Source organism: Colletotrichum navitas (assembly GCF_030913465.1).
Source record: "Colletotrichum navitas strain CBS 125086 chromosome Unknown LY79scaffold_50, whole genome shotgun sequence".
NCBI classification, from domain to species: Eukaryota; Fungi; Ascomycota; class Sordariomycetes; order Glomerellales; family Glomerellaceae; genus Colletotrichum; species Colletotrichum navitas.
The window spans coordinates 1-15,259 of record NW_026850596.1 but is presented as its reverse complement, the minus strand read 5'-3'; the positions used below and the strand labels follow the sequence as shown (position 1 = coordinate 15,259).

The window sequence follows — 15,259 nt, the reverse complement described above, 5'->3', positions numbered from 1 at the left end:
TGCACAGTGTTAACCGTACACATTGCTCGCTCTCTACAACTCCTTCCCCCCCTACCGCTCCCCGTCTCCTTGTCGTCATCATCTTGGTCAACAACCCCGCACCAGGACGAGATTCATCATGCCCCTCACTACAGAGTCCCTCAACTCGGCGCAGGCGGGCGAATTCGCGAGGTACGCGAGCCGGCGGAGCGTCGTTCACAGCACCAAGGGAATCGTTTCCTGCACACAGCCCCTGGCCGCGAAATGCGGTATCGAGGTGCTTCGCGCCGGTGGCAATGCCGCTGTAAGTCAAACCCTATCTCGTGTCGATGCACCATCCACAGTAACTGACTGGGGGTTCCGAATAGGACGCCGCCGTCGCAGTCGGTGAGTTCACTCCTCCCGGGGGACGAGCATAGGTAGTAGTAGTAGTAGTAGTAGTGGGAGGTATGCACGGTATGGTATGGCTAACACGCCCAAAATCGCCTAGCCGCCGGCCTGAACATAACGGAGCCCTGCTCAACCGGCATCGGCGGCGACATGTTCATCCTCTTCTACGACGCTGCCACCGGCAAGGTCTCAGCCATGAACGGCTCCGGCCGCTCCGCCAAGAGGGCCACCCTTGAGGCAGTCCGCAAGGACCTCGGCATCGCCGACGGCGCCTCGGGCAAGATCCCCATGAAGAGCGTTCACGCCGTCACCGTCCCCGGCGCCGCCGCCGGCTGGATCGACACCATCGAGCGCTTCGGCAGCGGCAAGGTCTCGGTAGAACAGGTCCTCGCCCCGGCCATCGAGCTCGGCGAGAAGGGCTTCCCCGTCTCCGAGCTGACGAGCCACACCGTACGTCTCATCCCCCTTGCCCCTGTTTCCATCGTTCTTCCGTCCCGGCGCGGAAGAGCAAGCGGGGGTCAAGAAATACTGACGGCGAAAGCAGTGGAACGCGGCCGAGAGCCAGATCCGAGAGGCGTCTCCCAACTTCTCGGAAATGCTCAAGAAGGACCCCAAGGCGGCGGACGGCGTCAGGGCGCCCAACCCCGGCGAGATCATGAAGAACCCCACCCTGGCGCAGACCTTCCGCGCCCTCGCCAAGGACGGCAAGAAGGGCTTCTACACGGGCCGCGTCGCCGAGGAGCTCGTCAAGGTCGTCAAGGACCTGGGCGGCCGCCTCGAGCTCGACGACCTGGCGTATCACCTCGAGAAGGGCAGCGAGCCCGTCGATCCCATCTCGCTCAAGTTCAAGCCCTCCCTCAAGAGCCAGGCCAACGGCCACGGCGCCGAGACCGGCGGCGGCGGCAGCAGCGGCGACGACGGCGCTGTCGAGGTCTGGGAACACCCCCCCAACGGCCAGGGCATCGTCGCGCTCATGGCCCTCGGCATCATCCAGGAGCTCCAGGCGTCGGGCGCCGTCGCCGCCTGGTCCCCGGCGGACCACAACACGGCGCCCTACCTCCACGCCATCATCGAGGCCCTCCGCCTCGGCTTCACCGACGCGAGCTGGTACGTGACGGACCCCAACGTCGTCCCCGTGCCGTCGGCCGCCCTCATCTCGCGCGAGTACTCGGCCGCCCGCGCCAAGCTCTTCGACCCGAACCGGGCCATGAAGACGCTGCACGTCGGCGAGCCGCCCAAGCACGCCTCGCCGGCGCTGCGGAGCAGCGACACCGTCTACTTCACCGTCTCGGACGAGCACGGCAACGCGGCGTCCTTCATCAACAGCAACTACGGCGGGTTCGGCACCTGCATCATCCCGCGCGGCTGCGGCTTCACGCTGCAGAACCGCGGCGCCAACTTCAGCCTCGACGCCGACCACCCCAACCGACTGGAGCCCGGGAAGCGGCCCTACCACACCATCATCCCGGCCATGGTGACGAACCCGTCCGACGGCTCGCTGCACAGCGCCTTTGGCGTCATGGGCGGCTTCATGCAGCCCCAGGGCCACGTCCAGGTGCTCCTTGGCCAGCTGGTCGCCGGCCTCACGCCGCAGCAGGCGCTCGACGCGCCGCGCGTGTGCGTCGTCGCCGGCCTGCCCGACAGGGACGCCGACTTCGACTGGACCGTCAGCGTCGAGGAGGGCATGCCCGAGGAGACGGTCGAGGGCCTGCGCAGCCTGGGCCACAAGGTCGAGGTCGTCACGGGGTCCGCGAGGTCCGTCTTCGGCCGCGGCCAGATCATCAGGTATAGCGTCGACCCGGTCGAGGGGACCGGCGTGTGGTCGGCGGGTAGCGACCCGCGCGGCGACGGCGCCGCGTACCCGGCGCTGTAGTGGTTGCAGGTCACTGATTGGTTGGTTGGTTTGGGGGTTTCTAGTAATGCGGTCTATTAAGAGCGAATCCCATGTACAAAAAAAAAAAAAACCCCCGGAAGTACCTCCAACCTCCGGACTCGAATCCTATTTGTGACGATAGCAGGCTTGAGTAGGGAAACCTCTCCATCCGAGAACTAGGGCCGTACATATCTTTTGGCTCCTTGGCTCGGGTGTCTGGAATCCAAAATGCCCCTAAACACCTGATGGACATCTTTTTTCTCTTTCTGGGCGTGGCGTTGCGTCGTGATGGCTTCATCAGTAGTAGCAGCTCCAACGATCCGGACGTTTCATCCCAACGATGGACGGGGCAGTGAAGCTTTGAGATGATTCGAGATTGTGGGCTTCGCCGATGAATATTACTCCATTGGCCGCGGGCACGTTCCGCGCGTGGCCGTCTCACCCCCCCGTTTGGTATGATACAGTTGTATAGAAACAAGCGCCTTCTAGCGCATCGCACACAGCAAGCTTCCATCCTCCCCGTCCTACTCACTCCTTCTTCTCGGCCTCGGGCTCGGCCTCGGCGAGGACCTTCTTCTCCTCGAGCAGCTTCGCCAGCTCGCCGTTCTGGTGCATGGACACGAGGATGTCGCAGCCGCCGACGAACTCCTTGTCGACGTAGAGCTGGGGGATGGTGGGCCAGTCGGAGAATTCCTTGATACCTGTTACCCTTGTCAGCTTTTTTCCCCCCCGTGCCACACTCTTGCACCAAATATTTCACGGTCAAAGGGGGGAGGGGGGGCCACGGGCAGCATTACCTTGACGCAGCTCGGGGTCGGCCAGGACGTTGAAGGCGGCGAACTTGGAGGGGTCGACGCCCTGCAGGCCGAGGATCTGGATCGTGGCGCGGGAGAAGCCGCACTGGGGTGTCTCGGGGGTGCCCTTCATGAAGAGGACGACGGGGGCGGAGCCGACGGCGCTCTCGATCGCCTTGCGCGTCTCGTCGGAGAGGAGGCGGTGCTGGGTCAGGAAAGGAAGGGGGGCCCGGAAGGCGATCGGCCGGGCGGCCGGGCGGGCGGCCTGCCGTGCGAAGTTCTGCGCGCTTCCGGGTTAGCGATTGCCGCTCGAGAAAGGGGAGAAAGGGGAAGGAGGGGGGAGCGGGTTCGGAGATTTCAGGCATACGGAGCGGAGGAATGTCCTTGAGAGCATGTTGGGCTGTGTGTTGTGGTGCGTCCAAGGGGGGTTTGGTCAACGTAGAAAGGGCAGTTGATGATAAATACGAAATTGTTCGGATGGCAGATTGATTGGGTGATGTAATGAGGTGAGCTCGGTGAGGAAGCTTGGACCATGTCGTTACCGATCTCACCGACACCTCCAGCTCCATGTGGACACCCCTCGGCGCCAATCAGTGCACAGCATATGTCATCTCTCTTGTACCTTGGACCTTTGGAGCACTTTTAGAATATATTGGAATCGACTTCCAAGTTCCTGGAAACATGAATGAAAACCTCATGATTGAGCGAAGCCGAGGACTGGCTGGCTTTACGCAAGGCCTGCAGACCTGCCCTCCCCGGCCGCTTTCACTGGGCCTCCCGTATTGTTAAGGCATTAAAGCCAGGAACCTGATCCAAAATCAAAACAAGTCCATACCTTGTTTACAGCTCATTACCGTAAAAGCCAGGAAACCAGATACATATGTGCAGCGCGGTCTAGACTTATCCGAGCCTCATCGTCCGTCATCCCTAAGCCCAACTCTCATCTGCCCCTTGCCGCCCCTGTTCGCCCTGAAATAGAACGGCACAAAGACAAGCTCCCTCCTGATGCCCTCCTCGCCCTTCTCCAGTGCCTCCGGCGACCTCTCCCACCCGACCGTCTTCAGTGCGAAATATCCCTCCCCGCTTTCCGGGTCGACCCGCCACTCCTCTTCGACCTCCCCCCTTCTCTTCAGCGCCATGTCCTTGAAGTGGTTCTTCTCCCAGGGGTGGTCGGCGTCCTCGACGCAGTACACGACCGGGCCCCGCGCGAGGCTCAGCGTGCGCTGGTTCGTGTACGGGTGAGGCGCGACGTACCGCGGCGCGAAGCCACCGACGTCGAGCGTGAAGGCGGCGTTGGCGGCCGTGTACGCCGGGCTCAGGTGGAGGTACCCCCTCTCCAGCGCGGACGCCCCGGGAGGCGGCGCGGGCGTGAGGGTGAACCCGCCCTCGGCCCAGGCCGGGATGCGGAGCCGGATCTTGATCTCGAGGCCTTGGGCGCCCCCGAGCCGGAACGAGACGCGGCCCTCCCACGGCCAGTTCGACTTTTGCGAAAGCGTCACCTCGGCCTCCCCCGCGGGGAACCTGACCTCGGCGCTCGTGTACAGGTGGACGTTCACCCACGCCGTCCCCTCCCCGCTTCCGTAGTCCCACAGGTACCCGCCCAGGCTCCCAAACAGCCGGGTCACGTTCGGCGGGCAGCACGCGCACCAGAACCAGTCCTCCCTCTCGCTCGGCGCGGCCGCGCAGCTCGCGAGCTGGTTCTCGTACGTGAAGGCCTTGCCGTCGAGGCTCATGGCCGTCATGACGTTGTTGTACAGGCACAGCTCCATGACGTCGGCGTACCGCCCGTCCAGCACCGGGTCCGCGTGCAACAGCCGCTCGGCGAGCATCATGACGCCCACCGAGGCGCACGTCTCGGCGTAGCCGCCGCCCTCGTCGGCGCCCTGAGGGAGGAAGTAGTCGATGCCGAAACCCTCCCACTGCGCCACGGCGCCGACGCCGCCGGTGAGGTACATCTTCTTGTCGACCATGTTGGACCAAAGGCGGCGCAGGGCGGCGAGCCAGTCGGCGGCGGCGGCCAGGGGTCGGAGTTCCGCCGACGGCGCGCTCGTCTGGGAGAGGTTGAGCAGGTCGGCGGCGGCGGTGAGGAGGTACATTGCGCGGACGGCGTGGCCTTCCACGGAGGGCTGCTGGAGGATGGGCGCGTGGGCCTGGCAGTACCAGTAGGACCTGTCCATCGGCCAGGAGTTGGGCCGCTTCCACCGCGGCTCGTCGCGCTGTTCCGCCTCCCAGTCGTAGAAGTGCTTGCCTTCCTTGCCCGCGGGGCTCCCGCGCTCTTCGAGGAAGAAGCGGGCGAGGTCGTATGCGTCCCGGAGTCCCGTCACCGAGTAGAACCTCAGGAGGGCGAGCTCGATCTCGGGGTGTCCCGGGTACGCCCGCAGCTGGCCGTCCCCCGGGCCGAAGCGTCGGCGGATGTGGGCAATGTACTTCTCGATCGGCTCCATCAGGCGGTCGGTTCTGTAGTACTGCGAGTGCGCGAGGGCCGCTTCGATGAGATGCCCGGCATTATACCTGTAAAGACGTGAGCTACGCACTGCTCCGCGCGTGTCACATTCGGGCCGGGACCAACATCTCATGCATGTCACGGATATTAGTCCATCGCTTCCCCGGCTCGACGACAGAGAAGTGGACGTTGAGATAGCCATCGTCGTGCTGCGCGCCCCGAATCATCTCAACCAGCTCACGCACGGCAGCATCGACTTCCACGTCGTACTCGTCGGCCAGAAAGTAGCAGGCGCCCTCGATCCACTTGGCGACATCGCTGTCCCAGAACAGATGCAGGGGCGCGGGCCAGCGCGACTTGTCGTCGTAGATGGGGTGCCATCCGAGCTTGAAGCAGTCGTACTGGCCGTTGGCGCGGAGCTGGTCGAGCTGGGCATGGACGGTGGTGCGGGAAATGGTACGGCGGCGGGAGAGGAGCAGAGACGGGGCCGTGAAGGTTGTTTGGCGGAATACGATCTGGGGGTTGGACATTTTCTTTTTCTCTCCTTTTTATTTTTTACTTTTTTGTTTTATTTCAAGCAGATGATATCACTGAAACTTGATGCTGGCGAGGTGGACATCAACGGGCATATCTTGGCAAAAGGTCACGGAGAGCCAAGGATTGAGAGTAACCTCGAGACATGAGGGGATCTCGGGTTGTCGGAGCGGGAATGAGAGCTACGAGGAGCAGGGATTAAACTCGAGGTCGGTGGGATGTGAGGCCGAGAGAGGAAAGTCGAGTTGATAAGGATGGCGCGGGACAGATCCTCCGAGCAGGACGAATAGGCGGCGGCAGACAGGTACCAGCGACCAGAGAGGAAACTGTATTGCTTTCAGGTCGTCTCTGGACGATAAGTTGATAACCGTTTGGAGAGCGGATGGATGGTCAGCAAGATACGAGGGGCGGGCCAACCACAGTATTAAAGCCTCACATCCCTCCCTCCGTCAAGCGATGGCCGATCTCCGGTGCGGGGTCAACAATGACCGGCATCAAACCTGCGCGGCATTGAGGTTCGAAATGGACCGAGAGCTATCCGTCTCCTATCATTTCAGTACCCTCTATCGCTCTCGTCTTCTATATGGCGAGATCTAGGGTTGTTCTGACGATGCAACGCGGTTCCGACGCAAATGTTATTCAACTGGTGGCGAGGGGTTTTTTTTTAAATAATTTTTATCCTTTGTTTTTTCTCCAAATTTGCAAGATGGACGCAACGTCACGGAATTTTCATGAAGTCGTGCATCGGCCGTGTGAGCTTATAAAAACGTTTCATGTTCAATTGGGGTTGGTATCAAATTAGAAGAGATCATCAATTGCCTTATCGGCATCCTTTCTGATGAGGTCAACCATACCCTGGAGACGGTAATTAGCATTACCTTACTCGGTATTTTTCATGGGAGTGAAAAAAAAAAAAAGAAAAAAAAAAGACGCTGGGATCTCACCTCAGGCATGATTGGCTGCCCATTCTTGTCCGTGACATACTTGAAAGGCATCTCGGTGCTCTCATGGTCACTGAACTTTAGCTCAGGGTAGGTAACGTAGGGGATCTTATCCAAGGGCGCTGCTGTCCGTTAGTGATGCAGCCACGGGAAGGTGACAGAGGTGGCCGAAACATACTCTTCTCCTCGACGACGATTCTCGTGACACGGACGGCCGTGTCAGTGGTCATCTGAGTCGGGCCCAGGCGTCTCCCTTCGAAGCCCTTTTTCCTCAACTCGGAGGTGCGGTCTGTAGAAGGGAGGGTGTCAGAAGAGACGGTTCACACTTGCGCGGGGGGGTTAGAACTGAGGAAAAATACCACGAGGGGGGTCATCGCCTGGTGAGGAGGAGGAGGTTAGCGGAAATCGGGAGCCGTCGAAGAAGTCAGATTTCGGCATGAAAACTCATACCCAGAATGCCGCCGAAAAGAAAGGCGTCAAATTTTTCACCGTCGTCGGGGCTCAGGTCGCTGGCGGCGGCGGGGTCGAGCAGGCACACTCGGGACTTGTCCTGGGCGTAAAGCTCCTCGACACCCCGGGCCTCGGCCTCGAAGGCCGGGATCTGCTTCAACTTGTCCGGGGCGACGAAACCGGAGGGCAGGGAGGACAGCAGGAAGGTGCCGCCGGCGGCGTGGGTTTCTTTGGCGATGGCGATGTACTCGAGTTCCGACCAGGGGCCAAGCTCGGGGTCGAGATGTTCGACAATGTACGTCTTGCCTGGCATTATTGTGCTATTTCGGAACCGTTCCGGTGGACGTCAAAGGTGCGACTGGGCCAAGGCTGGAAATGGTATGGAAAGGGAGGCCGCGTAATGCGTTTTGAGCCGATGGGGTTGGTCTAGTCTATTGCGAGGACGGGCTGAGAGCTGTGGTCAAACGCTTGTTTGGGAAGCCACTGACGGATGCGAGAAATCGGATCGGGAAGCGCTTGTCGCTCGACTCTCTCCACTTGTGGCTTTCAAGCCATCGCGGGCACTTTGGCAATGCTTAATCGCTACCCACTAATCAATACCTAGCTAGACCTGCCAGCCTACCCAAGGTAGAGAGACAGAGGTACCTACCTACCTAGGTGGGTGGCCAGATCAGCCAATGCTGGGGACCTGTCTCGCCGCAAGTTCCGCAGAATTGGCTTTCACCATTTACTTGGCAACCAACGGCTGGGGCTTGTTGTGGATACTATGGTGACGGTATCATCATCCTCAGTTGCGCCGTTGATGATGTGCTTTTCTGTCAATGTCACGGTTGTCTGTGTGAGATGAACATGCGTCTTGGTATGGGGACTGAAAGAAGAAGCAATGAAAATGCTTGGGCAGGGTCTGTTGCTGTCTCAGGTTTTACATAGCTAAAAGATTGACTTGGGGGCCTGCCAATAGGCGCCTACAGTACGGAGTACTGCGTAGGTAGGTAGTGTAGGTAGGTAGGTACCTGTAAGTAGGTAGGGAGACGGGGAAAAGGAAGTTATGTAAGCGGTATGCGCCCCTCAGACTCGGTCACCCTGGGACGGCGATCTGTATGGGATTCGGGCGTGTTCTTCTGCATATTTCTGTCAAAATAGGGGGGTACACTACTCGCGTCGCTGACCTGACGCTCCTGGACATCTTATTCCGTCCTGCTCCCGGTCTTACAGTTGTCGGGGAAAGAAATATAGGAGGAGAAGAGGTTCGATCGACAACGCCAAGCCAACGGGACGACCTTGACCTTACAAGGGTTTCGGGAACGCACAGATGGCCGGCTGTTGTCAGCTTCGCGTCTCTTTCGTTCGTACGCATGTATTCATACTGGCCTACCTATCCATCGTTTTGGTTTGTTAGTAATGGATTCACAGTCGAGCGCTTACCATGTACTTGGTGCGTAGTGTACACGGCCTACCTTCCTACCTAGACTAGGTATCTGTACAACCGTACTGTCGTACCTACCTAGGTAGGTACCTGGCTTATACAACTCGATCAGTAAGTAAAGTATATACTATGTACATACATACAATCTACTACGCAAACAGCATGTAATGAGAGCGCGCTTCATTCAGCGCCCACCACGTTGTAGCGGCTGCCGTGCATCAGCGTCGTATCTACGGGCGCCAGCCGTCGGGACTGTCACCAACAGCCGGGGACCTCAAAGCTTTACAATGGAGGCCCAACCCCTGTTTGGAGACCGCCACAGCTGGGTCTTCGCTCATGCGGCACACCGCACCTCTCGGCTGCGCTATCATCCGCTGGTCGATAAGAGGAAAGGGAGGTAGATGTTCCGTAGGCACTGGAGAACCACTCCCAATCCTTCTCAGTCCAGTCCAGTCCGTGCTACACAGCAACGCACTCGCCCACCCCAACCTATTTTAGTGGGCGGAGCAAGGGTGGGTATCGGGAAGAGATACCTACTGTCGATACGTGGTGCTGGGTGCTGGGTGCCAGTTGCTGGGAGTGTGGCGGGCGGTGGGAAGCCGGGGTGTGGGAGGGCGAGCGAGAAAGACTGGGGGCTGACTACGGAATGTACCTTAGTACATACACTAGTGCTGCCTGCGAGGCATGAGACAAGGGGAAAGCACAGTATTTACCTACCTACTTAGTAGAGTACGTGTACACATTTCAGATCCGGATGGATGGACGGGACAATCATAACGGACCTCTCGCGTCGCATCTTTTTTCCCCCTTCCTCCCCTTCGCTTCACAATCTTCCTCCTCCCTCCCAATCCTCCGCCCTCCCTTCCTTCCGACATCACCGTCTATTCAACAGCAGCATCTCTTCCGCTGCCGTTGCTTGTTTCTTTCCTCTCCCCCTTCAACGCTTCCCCGAGAGAGAGAGAGAGAGAGACGTTAATGCAAACCCAAGTTGGACTACGCCCCCAACTAACTCCCATCTAATTCTTCAAAGGTAGCCTCGGGGAGGCCAACACTTCCCCCGTCATGGCTATCCTATCGACGGTGCCGGCGCTGCTATTTGCGCTGGCATCGTGGGCTCCAGCCGTGGCGGCTCAGAGTGCCGCCGATTACTTTGTCCACGAGTTGCCCGGCGCACCCAAGGAGCCCTTCATCAAGATGCACGCTGGGTGAGTGACCACCGATGCTGCTGCCGCATCCCCGTTGAACCCCTGTGGGGAAGCTCGCATCGCAACCTTTCAAATCATCCCGCTGACGCGCATTTCATCCCAGACACGTCGAAGTCACTCCCGATCACAACGGAAACATGTTTTTCTGGCATTTCCAGAACCAGCACATCGCCAACAAGCAGCGCACCGTCATCTGGCTTAATGGCGGCCCCGGCTGCAGCTCCGAGGACGGCGCCTTGATGGAGATCGGCCCCTACCGAGTCAAGGACCCGGACCATCTCGAGTACAACAACGGCTCCTGGAACGAGTTCGCCAACCTGCTCTTCGTCGACAACCCCGTCGGCACCGGCTTCAGCTTTGTCGACACCAACAGCTACCTGCACGAGCTCACCGAGATGGCCGATCAGTTTGTTCAGTTTCTCGAAAAGTGGTTCGCCATGTTCCCCGAGTACGAGCACGACGACGTAAGTCAAACACCCGGAACCATGCTTTATGCAAGCTCCATGTTAACAGCCAAATAGCTCTACATCTCAGGTGAATCATATGCCGGTCAGCACATCCCCTACATCGCAAAACACATCCTTGAGAGGAACAAGAAGCCCGGAGTCAAAACCCCCTGGCAGCTCAAGGGTCTACTCATGGGCAACGCATGGATCTCCCCCAGAGACCAATACGATGCCTACCTAAAGTACGCCTACGAGAAGAAGCTCATCGAGAAGGGCTCGCCCGTTGCGCTCCAGCTTGAGCAGCAGTGGCGTATTTGCCGCACGGCGCTGGCTGTCACCAGCACTGTCGACTTCCCCGAGTGCGAACTGGTCCTGCAGAAGCTGCTTGAGCAGACGGCCAAGGTCAACGCCAAGGGCGAGCGCGAGTGCATCAACATGTATGACATCCGCCTGCGCGACACCTACCCCTCTTGCGGCATGAATTGGCCCCCAGACTTGGTCAACCTGACGCCCTACCTCCGCAAGAGCGAGGTCGTCAATGCCCTGCACATCAAACCCCAGAAGAACACCGGTTGGACGGAATGCAACGGAGCTGTCGGATCCGCCTTCCGAGCCCCAAAATCTGTTCCTTCCAGGGACTACTTGCCCGATCTCCTCAAGGAGGTCCCGATCGTCCTCTTCTCCGGCGCCGAAGACCTCATATGCAACTACATGGGAACCGAAGCGATGATTGGCGACATGGAATGGAATGGCGGTAAAGGGTTCGAGCTCACCCCCGGTAACTGGGCCCCGCGCCGCGACTGGACCGTTGAGGGCCAGCCTGCCGGTTTCTGGCAGGAGGCCCGCAACCTCACATACATCCTCTTCTACAACTCCTCCCACATGGTCCCTTTCGACTACGCCCGCCGCAGTCGCGACATGCTCGACCGCTTCATGAAGGTGGATATCAGCTCCGTTGGCGGAACACCCACCGACTCTCGTCTCGACGGCGAGCAAGGCCCCGCTACGTCGGTCGGCGATATTGGCAAGAACGGCACCTCGGCCGACGCGGAGACGCAGAAGAAGTTGGACGAAGCTAAGTGGAAGGCATACTACCGATCTGGTGAGATCGTACTGGTCATCGTCATCATCGCTGCTAGTGCCTGGGGCTGGTACGTCTGGCGCGAGCGCCGCAAGCGCAGGGGCTACTCGGGTATCATGGGCAACACACCCCCCATCGCCCAGCGCGGTACCACCCGCGGCCTCGAGGGCTTCCGCGACAGGCGAACCGGCCGTGACGTTGAGACGGGCGATTTTGACGAGAGCGAGTTGGACGACCTGCACGTGACGACGCCGACGGCAGAGATGGACAAGGATCGTTACAGTGTCGGAGGGGACAGCGACGACGAGCCTCACGATGAGAAGCCCTCGAGGTCGAACGGCGGCCGCTCAGGGCGGTAGAGGGAGCCGACGGTTTGCGGCGGATAGGTTGACTTGGTTGAACTATTGATGCTCCTTGATAAAAACCTGCATTGGAGAGTTTAGCGAAAATCTTTATTTAATGAGGGGCACAGGTGACGCTCGGGAATCCATCACGGGACGGAGTTTTTGTGTTGTCTGATTACGTATAGATCAATGAAATAAGTGCCCGCACTCGAATGGGCAAACAATCATCCTCGTTTTTTTTTTGGCTTTGTCTGAAGATGCGTCCACCCATCTATCTACAGCAACAAAACAGAACAAAAATCATGCCCATTGCCAATGAACCCCCCCCCCCCCCCGTCTTCCTACTCTCTCCATGTTGCAAGTGTGTCGTCTCTCTGATTCTCTCTCATTACGCCCAAAGTGAAAAACACCACCCATTATGCGCCTTTTTATCCTTCACCGCATGTGGCTGGCTGGCCGGCTGGCTGGCTCTGCCGCCACGCAAAGTCTCCCCCCCCACTCCATCCCGCCAAAATGCATGTGCCGACGGATATAGATATATGTATATCGTAGTATGTGATACCAGGCTCCTCCCGCGCCACGACAATTGAACGCCAGTACCCGGGTTTCTGTCCAAAGAGGGAATGGAAGAAAGAAAAAAAGAGAACAAAAAAAGAAGAGTAATCCCGTTTCTTCATAGTTGGATATCGTTGGTGAGGATGCGCACCTCCTCGCCGGGTTTGAAGGGCGGCAGGCCGATGTATGGGCAGCCGTCGCAGCGGAAGGCGTCGCCGAGGGCGCAGTTGCCGCAGGAGCCGACCTTGCCCTGGACGGTGAAGTCGACCTCGGCAAGGTCGTCGGCGCCGAGCTTGACGGCCGCGAGGGCCTTGTCCGCGGAGGCGCGGGCGGCAGCGTCCTCGGCGGCGATGCGCTCAGCGAGGCCGCAGGTGCAGTCCTTGCAAGCGCGGCGGCGCTTCCCGGCCTTGGGGGCGCATTCGGGGGCTGTTTTCCCGGACGTGTTAGCTGGGTGCCGGCTCGGAGAGAGGAAGAGAGAGGGAAAGTCTTTGAGCTCTCTCATTTCGCTCTTTGTTTTGGAAAAGGGAAGGGATTGGGAGTACTTACGGATGTTGAGGGGGCGCGAGAGGTCCGCATCCGTGAGGAGGGTGTCCTCGTCAATGAGGTCGTCGTCGCCGTCCATGTCCAGGTCGTCGCTAAAGTCGACAAAGCCGACGCCCGCAGGGGGCGCGGAGACAGGGGGCGCGATGGTGGGTCTGCCGCTGCCGCCAAGCGGCACAGAGCCGTCAGACGCCGGGGCCGACTTCTTCTTCCCAAAGCTCAAAGTGACGACCTGGTCCTCGCCGTAGTCGGGCTTCGTGAAGCCGCCGGCCGTGGCGGTCACCAGGCCCGCGAGAACGGCCTCGCGTGCGACGGCCGGGTCATTGGCGAGGTTGCCACCATCCTGGGCCTTGAGCTCCGCGGAGGGCTTCAGGGCGTCGGCGACGGCCGAGAGCACGGCGCGGTCGGAGAGAAGGCGGGTGGACTCGACGCGGGAGCCGTCGGCGTCCGTGAGGACGAGGACGAGGTCGTATGTGGACGCGGGGAGGGAGATGTGGCCGGCCAAGAGGCGGTCGAGCATCTGCAGGTCCGTGGTGGCACGGTCATGAGAGGCGAGGACGGCCTGGAGCTTGTGCGGGTGGGAGGCTATGGAGGGGGGCGCGAGGAGTAAGGTACGCTTTGCGGGGGCAACCGGGGCAGTCGTGGTCGAGGAAGGGGGGAGATCGAAGTCGGGGGTCGTGTCGAGGGTTACGACGGCGGGCGCCATTTTGGAGATGGTGACTCGCTGCGAGCGTGGATCGGACTCTGCTTTGGTGTTTTGCTTCGGGGGGTCACCGGGGTTTTCTGTTGACATACGATGGAAACGGTCGCCAGAGATGAAGGAGAGGTAATCGATTAACAATGTTGGAAGAAGTTGCGATCTTTTTGCTGGGCGAGAAGAGAGGGCGAAGAGCAACTTCGCGGATTAGTCAAATGAAATAAATAAAAAACTAACTGTGTAGCGGGAGACGGTACTGTAGGACGGCGGTGCTTGATAAGCGCCGGAACCATGAGGGGTTGGCGGGGTGCGCACCGTAATCTGGCAAAGTCGACACACTGTATTGCGTAGGAGGTACCTGAAGCAAGTACCTAGGCAGTTTAAGTTTGAGTGATTCCGAGGGCCGAGGGAGCCATTCAAGTTCGTTGTTATCGTTGTAACGGTCCTTCGGTTATTTCCGTCGCGTGCAAAACGTTGGAGGAAGAATTAGGGGAAGGACTTTGGGGAGGCGACGGAACTTGGGACGGAGATGCAAGATTCTACGGTATCTTTATCAGATCTCTTACTTACCACCCAGAAAAAAGGCAAGGCACACACCTACTCTTACTACTACCTACGTTACGCAGATGGGGGTCCGAAAGCGGCGGCATCCCTGCCGTCCTCCCCAAATCGGCTTCATAATCACAAGCATGACCTGAACGAGGCACGAGGGATGACCAGGGGTGAGAAGCCGGTGGCCAAGGGTTCAGAGTGGGAAAGAGAGGAGGGGAATGCTGACGCTGCATTACAGACAGAGATTATAACAGCACTAGTGAAGAGAAGTGATAATTAAAACATAGGTCCTGTATTCTACAGAAGCTAATTCTTGACCTAGCTATTACTAGCCTTTTACTAGGGGGTTAATACCTTTTTAATCTTGCGTTTATTTAGCCTTGCTAAGTAAAACGCTTACTAAACTATATTAGGAATAATATTCTTTTAACCTACTAGGTCTACCTAGGACTTTAGGGTAATTACCTATTATCTTATAATAATTATACTTTTCTCTTATATAACTGTCCTAGTTATACTACACTAGCCTTAATCTAGTATATCCTTAAAAAGGTTTAGTTAGCCTATTAGCTATCTATAGGGCCCTTTATACCCCTCTTTAGAGCTACCTTTCTAAGCTTTACCTCTCTATTATTTATTTACTTTTATAAACTTTATTTTTTTTTTATTATTATAGCCTTTTATTAAGTTCTTATACTATTATTACTACTTTTTCTTTTTTCTTTTACTAGTGTTTTATTAAATTATTAATTTATTTTTTTTTTCTTTTTTAGATTTTTAATAGCTAATTTCTAATAAATAATAACTAATATAATAATAAAACTTAGCTAATTCCTTAGATTACAAGAAAAGAATTTATAGTATACTAGCGCTAATCCTTTAATAACTTATCTTAATTAAGCTATTTATAATTAGGCTATATATTAGAAGTAATTAGCTAGACTTTACTATACTTAAGCTAATATTACTATAACTTACTTCTTTTTATTAGTAATTAACTAGCTATTCT

General features: G+C 57.6%; 7 protein-coding genes across 7 annotated transcripts; 2 read left to right on the top strand and 5 right to left on the bottom strand.

Annotated features, from left to right (window-relative positions):
- Positions 1–118: 118 nt before the first annotated feature.
- LY79DRAFT_591853 (gamma-glutamyltranspeptidase) lies at positions 119–2,242 on the top strand (the record flags this gene model as incomplete). The annotated part of the gene is made up of 4 exons (XM_060561340.1): positions 119–283; positions 348–366; positions 470–819; positions 914–2,242. The coding sequence occupies 4 exons, from the start codon at positions 119–121 to the stop codon at positions 2,240–2,242; spliced, it is 1,863 nt and encodes a 620-aa protein (XP_060411882.1).
- Positions 2,243–2,770: 528 nt separating this feature from the next.
- LY79DRAFT_591852 (thioredoxin-like protein) lies at positions 2,771–3,430 on the bottom strand (the record flags this gene model as incomplete). The annotated part of the gene is made up of 3 exons (XM_060561339.1): positions 2,771–2,943; positions 3,040–3,316; positions 3,404–3,430. The coding sequence occupies 3 exons, from the start codon at positions 3,428–3,430 to the stop codon at positions 2,771–2,773; spliced, it is 477 nt and encodes a 158-aa protein (XP_060411881.1).
- Positions 3,431–3,658: 228 nt separating this feature from the next.
- LY79DRAFT_288918 (uncharacterized protein) lies at positions 3,659–6,410 on the bottom strand. The gene is made up of 2 exons (XM_060552197.1): positions 5,606–6,410; positions 3,659–5,547 (listed from the first exon to the last, which is right to left on the bottom strand). The coding sequence occupies exons 1-2, from the start codon at positions 6,007–6,009 to the stop codon at positions 3,948–3,950; spliced, it is 2,004 nt and encodes a 667-aa protein (XP_060411880.1). The 5' UTR covers positions 6,010–6,410; the 3' UTR covers positions 3,659–3,947.
- On the bottom strand, positions 6,411–7,887 carry LY79DRAFT_288917 (SAM-dependent RNA methyltransferase). Its single transcript, XM_060552196.1, has 5 exons — positions 7,405–7,887; positions 7,314–7,331; positions 7,133–7,243; positions 6,958–7,076; positions 6,411–6,868 (listed from the first exon to the last, which is right to left on the bottom strand). The coding sequence occupies exons 1-5, from the start codon at positions 7,715–7,717 to the stop codon at positions 6,812–6,814; spliced, it is 618 nt and encodes a 205-aa protein (XP_060411879.1). The 5' UTR covers positions 7,718–7,887; the 3' UTR covers positions 6,411–6,811.
- Positions 7,888–9,892: 2,005 nt separating this feature from the next.
- Positions 9,893–11,921, top strand: LY79DRAFT_581443 (serine carboxypeptidase; the record flags this gene model as incomplete). The annotated part of the gene is made up of 3 exons (XM_060560192.1): positions 9,893–10,035; positions 10,139–10,499; positions 10,557–11,921. 3 exons carry the CDS (start codon positions 9,893–9,895, stop codon positions 11,919–11,921), a joined length of 1,869 nt encoding a protein of 622 aa, XP_060411878.1.
- A 318-nt stretch (positions 11,922–12,239) lies between these two features.
- LY79DRAFT_560070 (uncharacterized protein) lies at positions 12,240–13,033 on the bottom strand. Its single transcript, XM_060558304.1, has 2 exons — positions 13,008–13,033; positions 12,240–12,887 (listed from the first exon to the last, which is right to left on the bottom strand). Exon 2 carries the CDS (start codon positions 12,581–12,583, stop codon positions 12,335–12,337), a length of 249 nt encoding a protein of 82 aa, XP_060411877.1. The 5' UTR covers positions 12,584–12,887; positions 13,008–13,033; the 3' UTR covers positions 12,240–12,334.
- LY79DRAFT_519833 (anamorsin family protein) lies at positions 12,580–13,707 on the bottom strand (the record flags this gene model as incomplete). The annotated part of the gene is made up of 2 exons (XM_060555178.1): positions 12,580–12,887; positions 13,008–13,707. 2 exons carry the CDS (start codon positions 13,705–13,707, stop codon positions 12,580–12,582), a joined length of 1,008 nt encoding a protein of 335 aa, XP_060411876.1.
- Between the last annotated feature and the right edge of the window lie 1,552 nt (positions 13,708–15,259).

What these genes read in the sequence shown, in the direction of transcription:
- LY79DRAFT_288917 (XM_060552196.1), bottom strand. Translation starts at nt 7,717, where the DNA reads ATGCCAGGCAAGACGTACATTGTCGAACATCTCGACCCCGAGCTTGGC. An exon ending in AATCGTCGTCGAGGAGAAGA is followed by an intron (nt 7,077 to 7,132) that starts GTATGTTTCGGC and finishes AACGGACAGCAG; the next exon opens with CGCCCTTGGATAAGATCCCC. An exon ending in GGCAGCCAATCATGCCTGAG is followed by an intron (nt 6,869 to 6,957) that starts GTGAGATCCCAG and finishes TACCGTCTCCAG; the next exon opens with GGTATGGTTGACCTCATCAG.
- LY79DRAFT_288918 (XM_060552197.1), bottom strand. Translation starts at nt 6,009, where the DNA reads ATGTCCAACCCCCAGATCGTATTCCGCCAAACAACCTTCACGGCCCCG. An exon ending in ATCCGTGACATGCATGAGAT is followed by an intron (nt 5,548 to 5,605) that starts GTTGGTCCCGGC and finishes ACGTCTTTACAG; the next exon opens with GTATAATGCCGGGCATCTCA.
- LY79DRAFT_560070 (XM_060558304.1), bottom strand. Translation starts at nt 12,583, where the DNA reads ATGAAGAAACGGGATTACTCTTCTTTTTTTGTTCTCTTTTTTTCTTTC.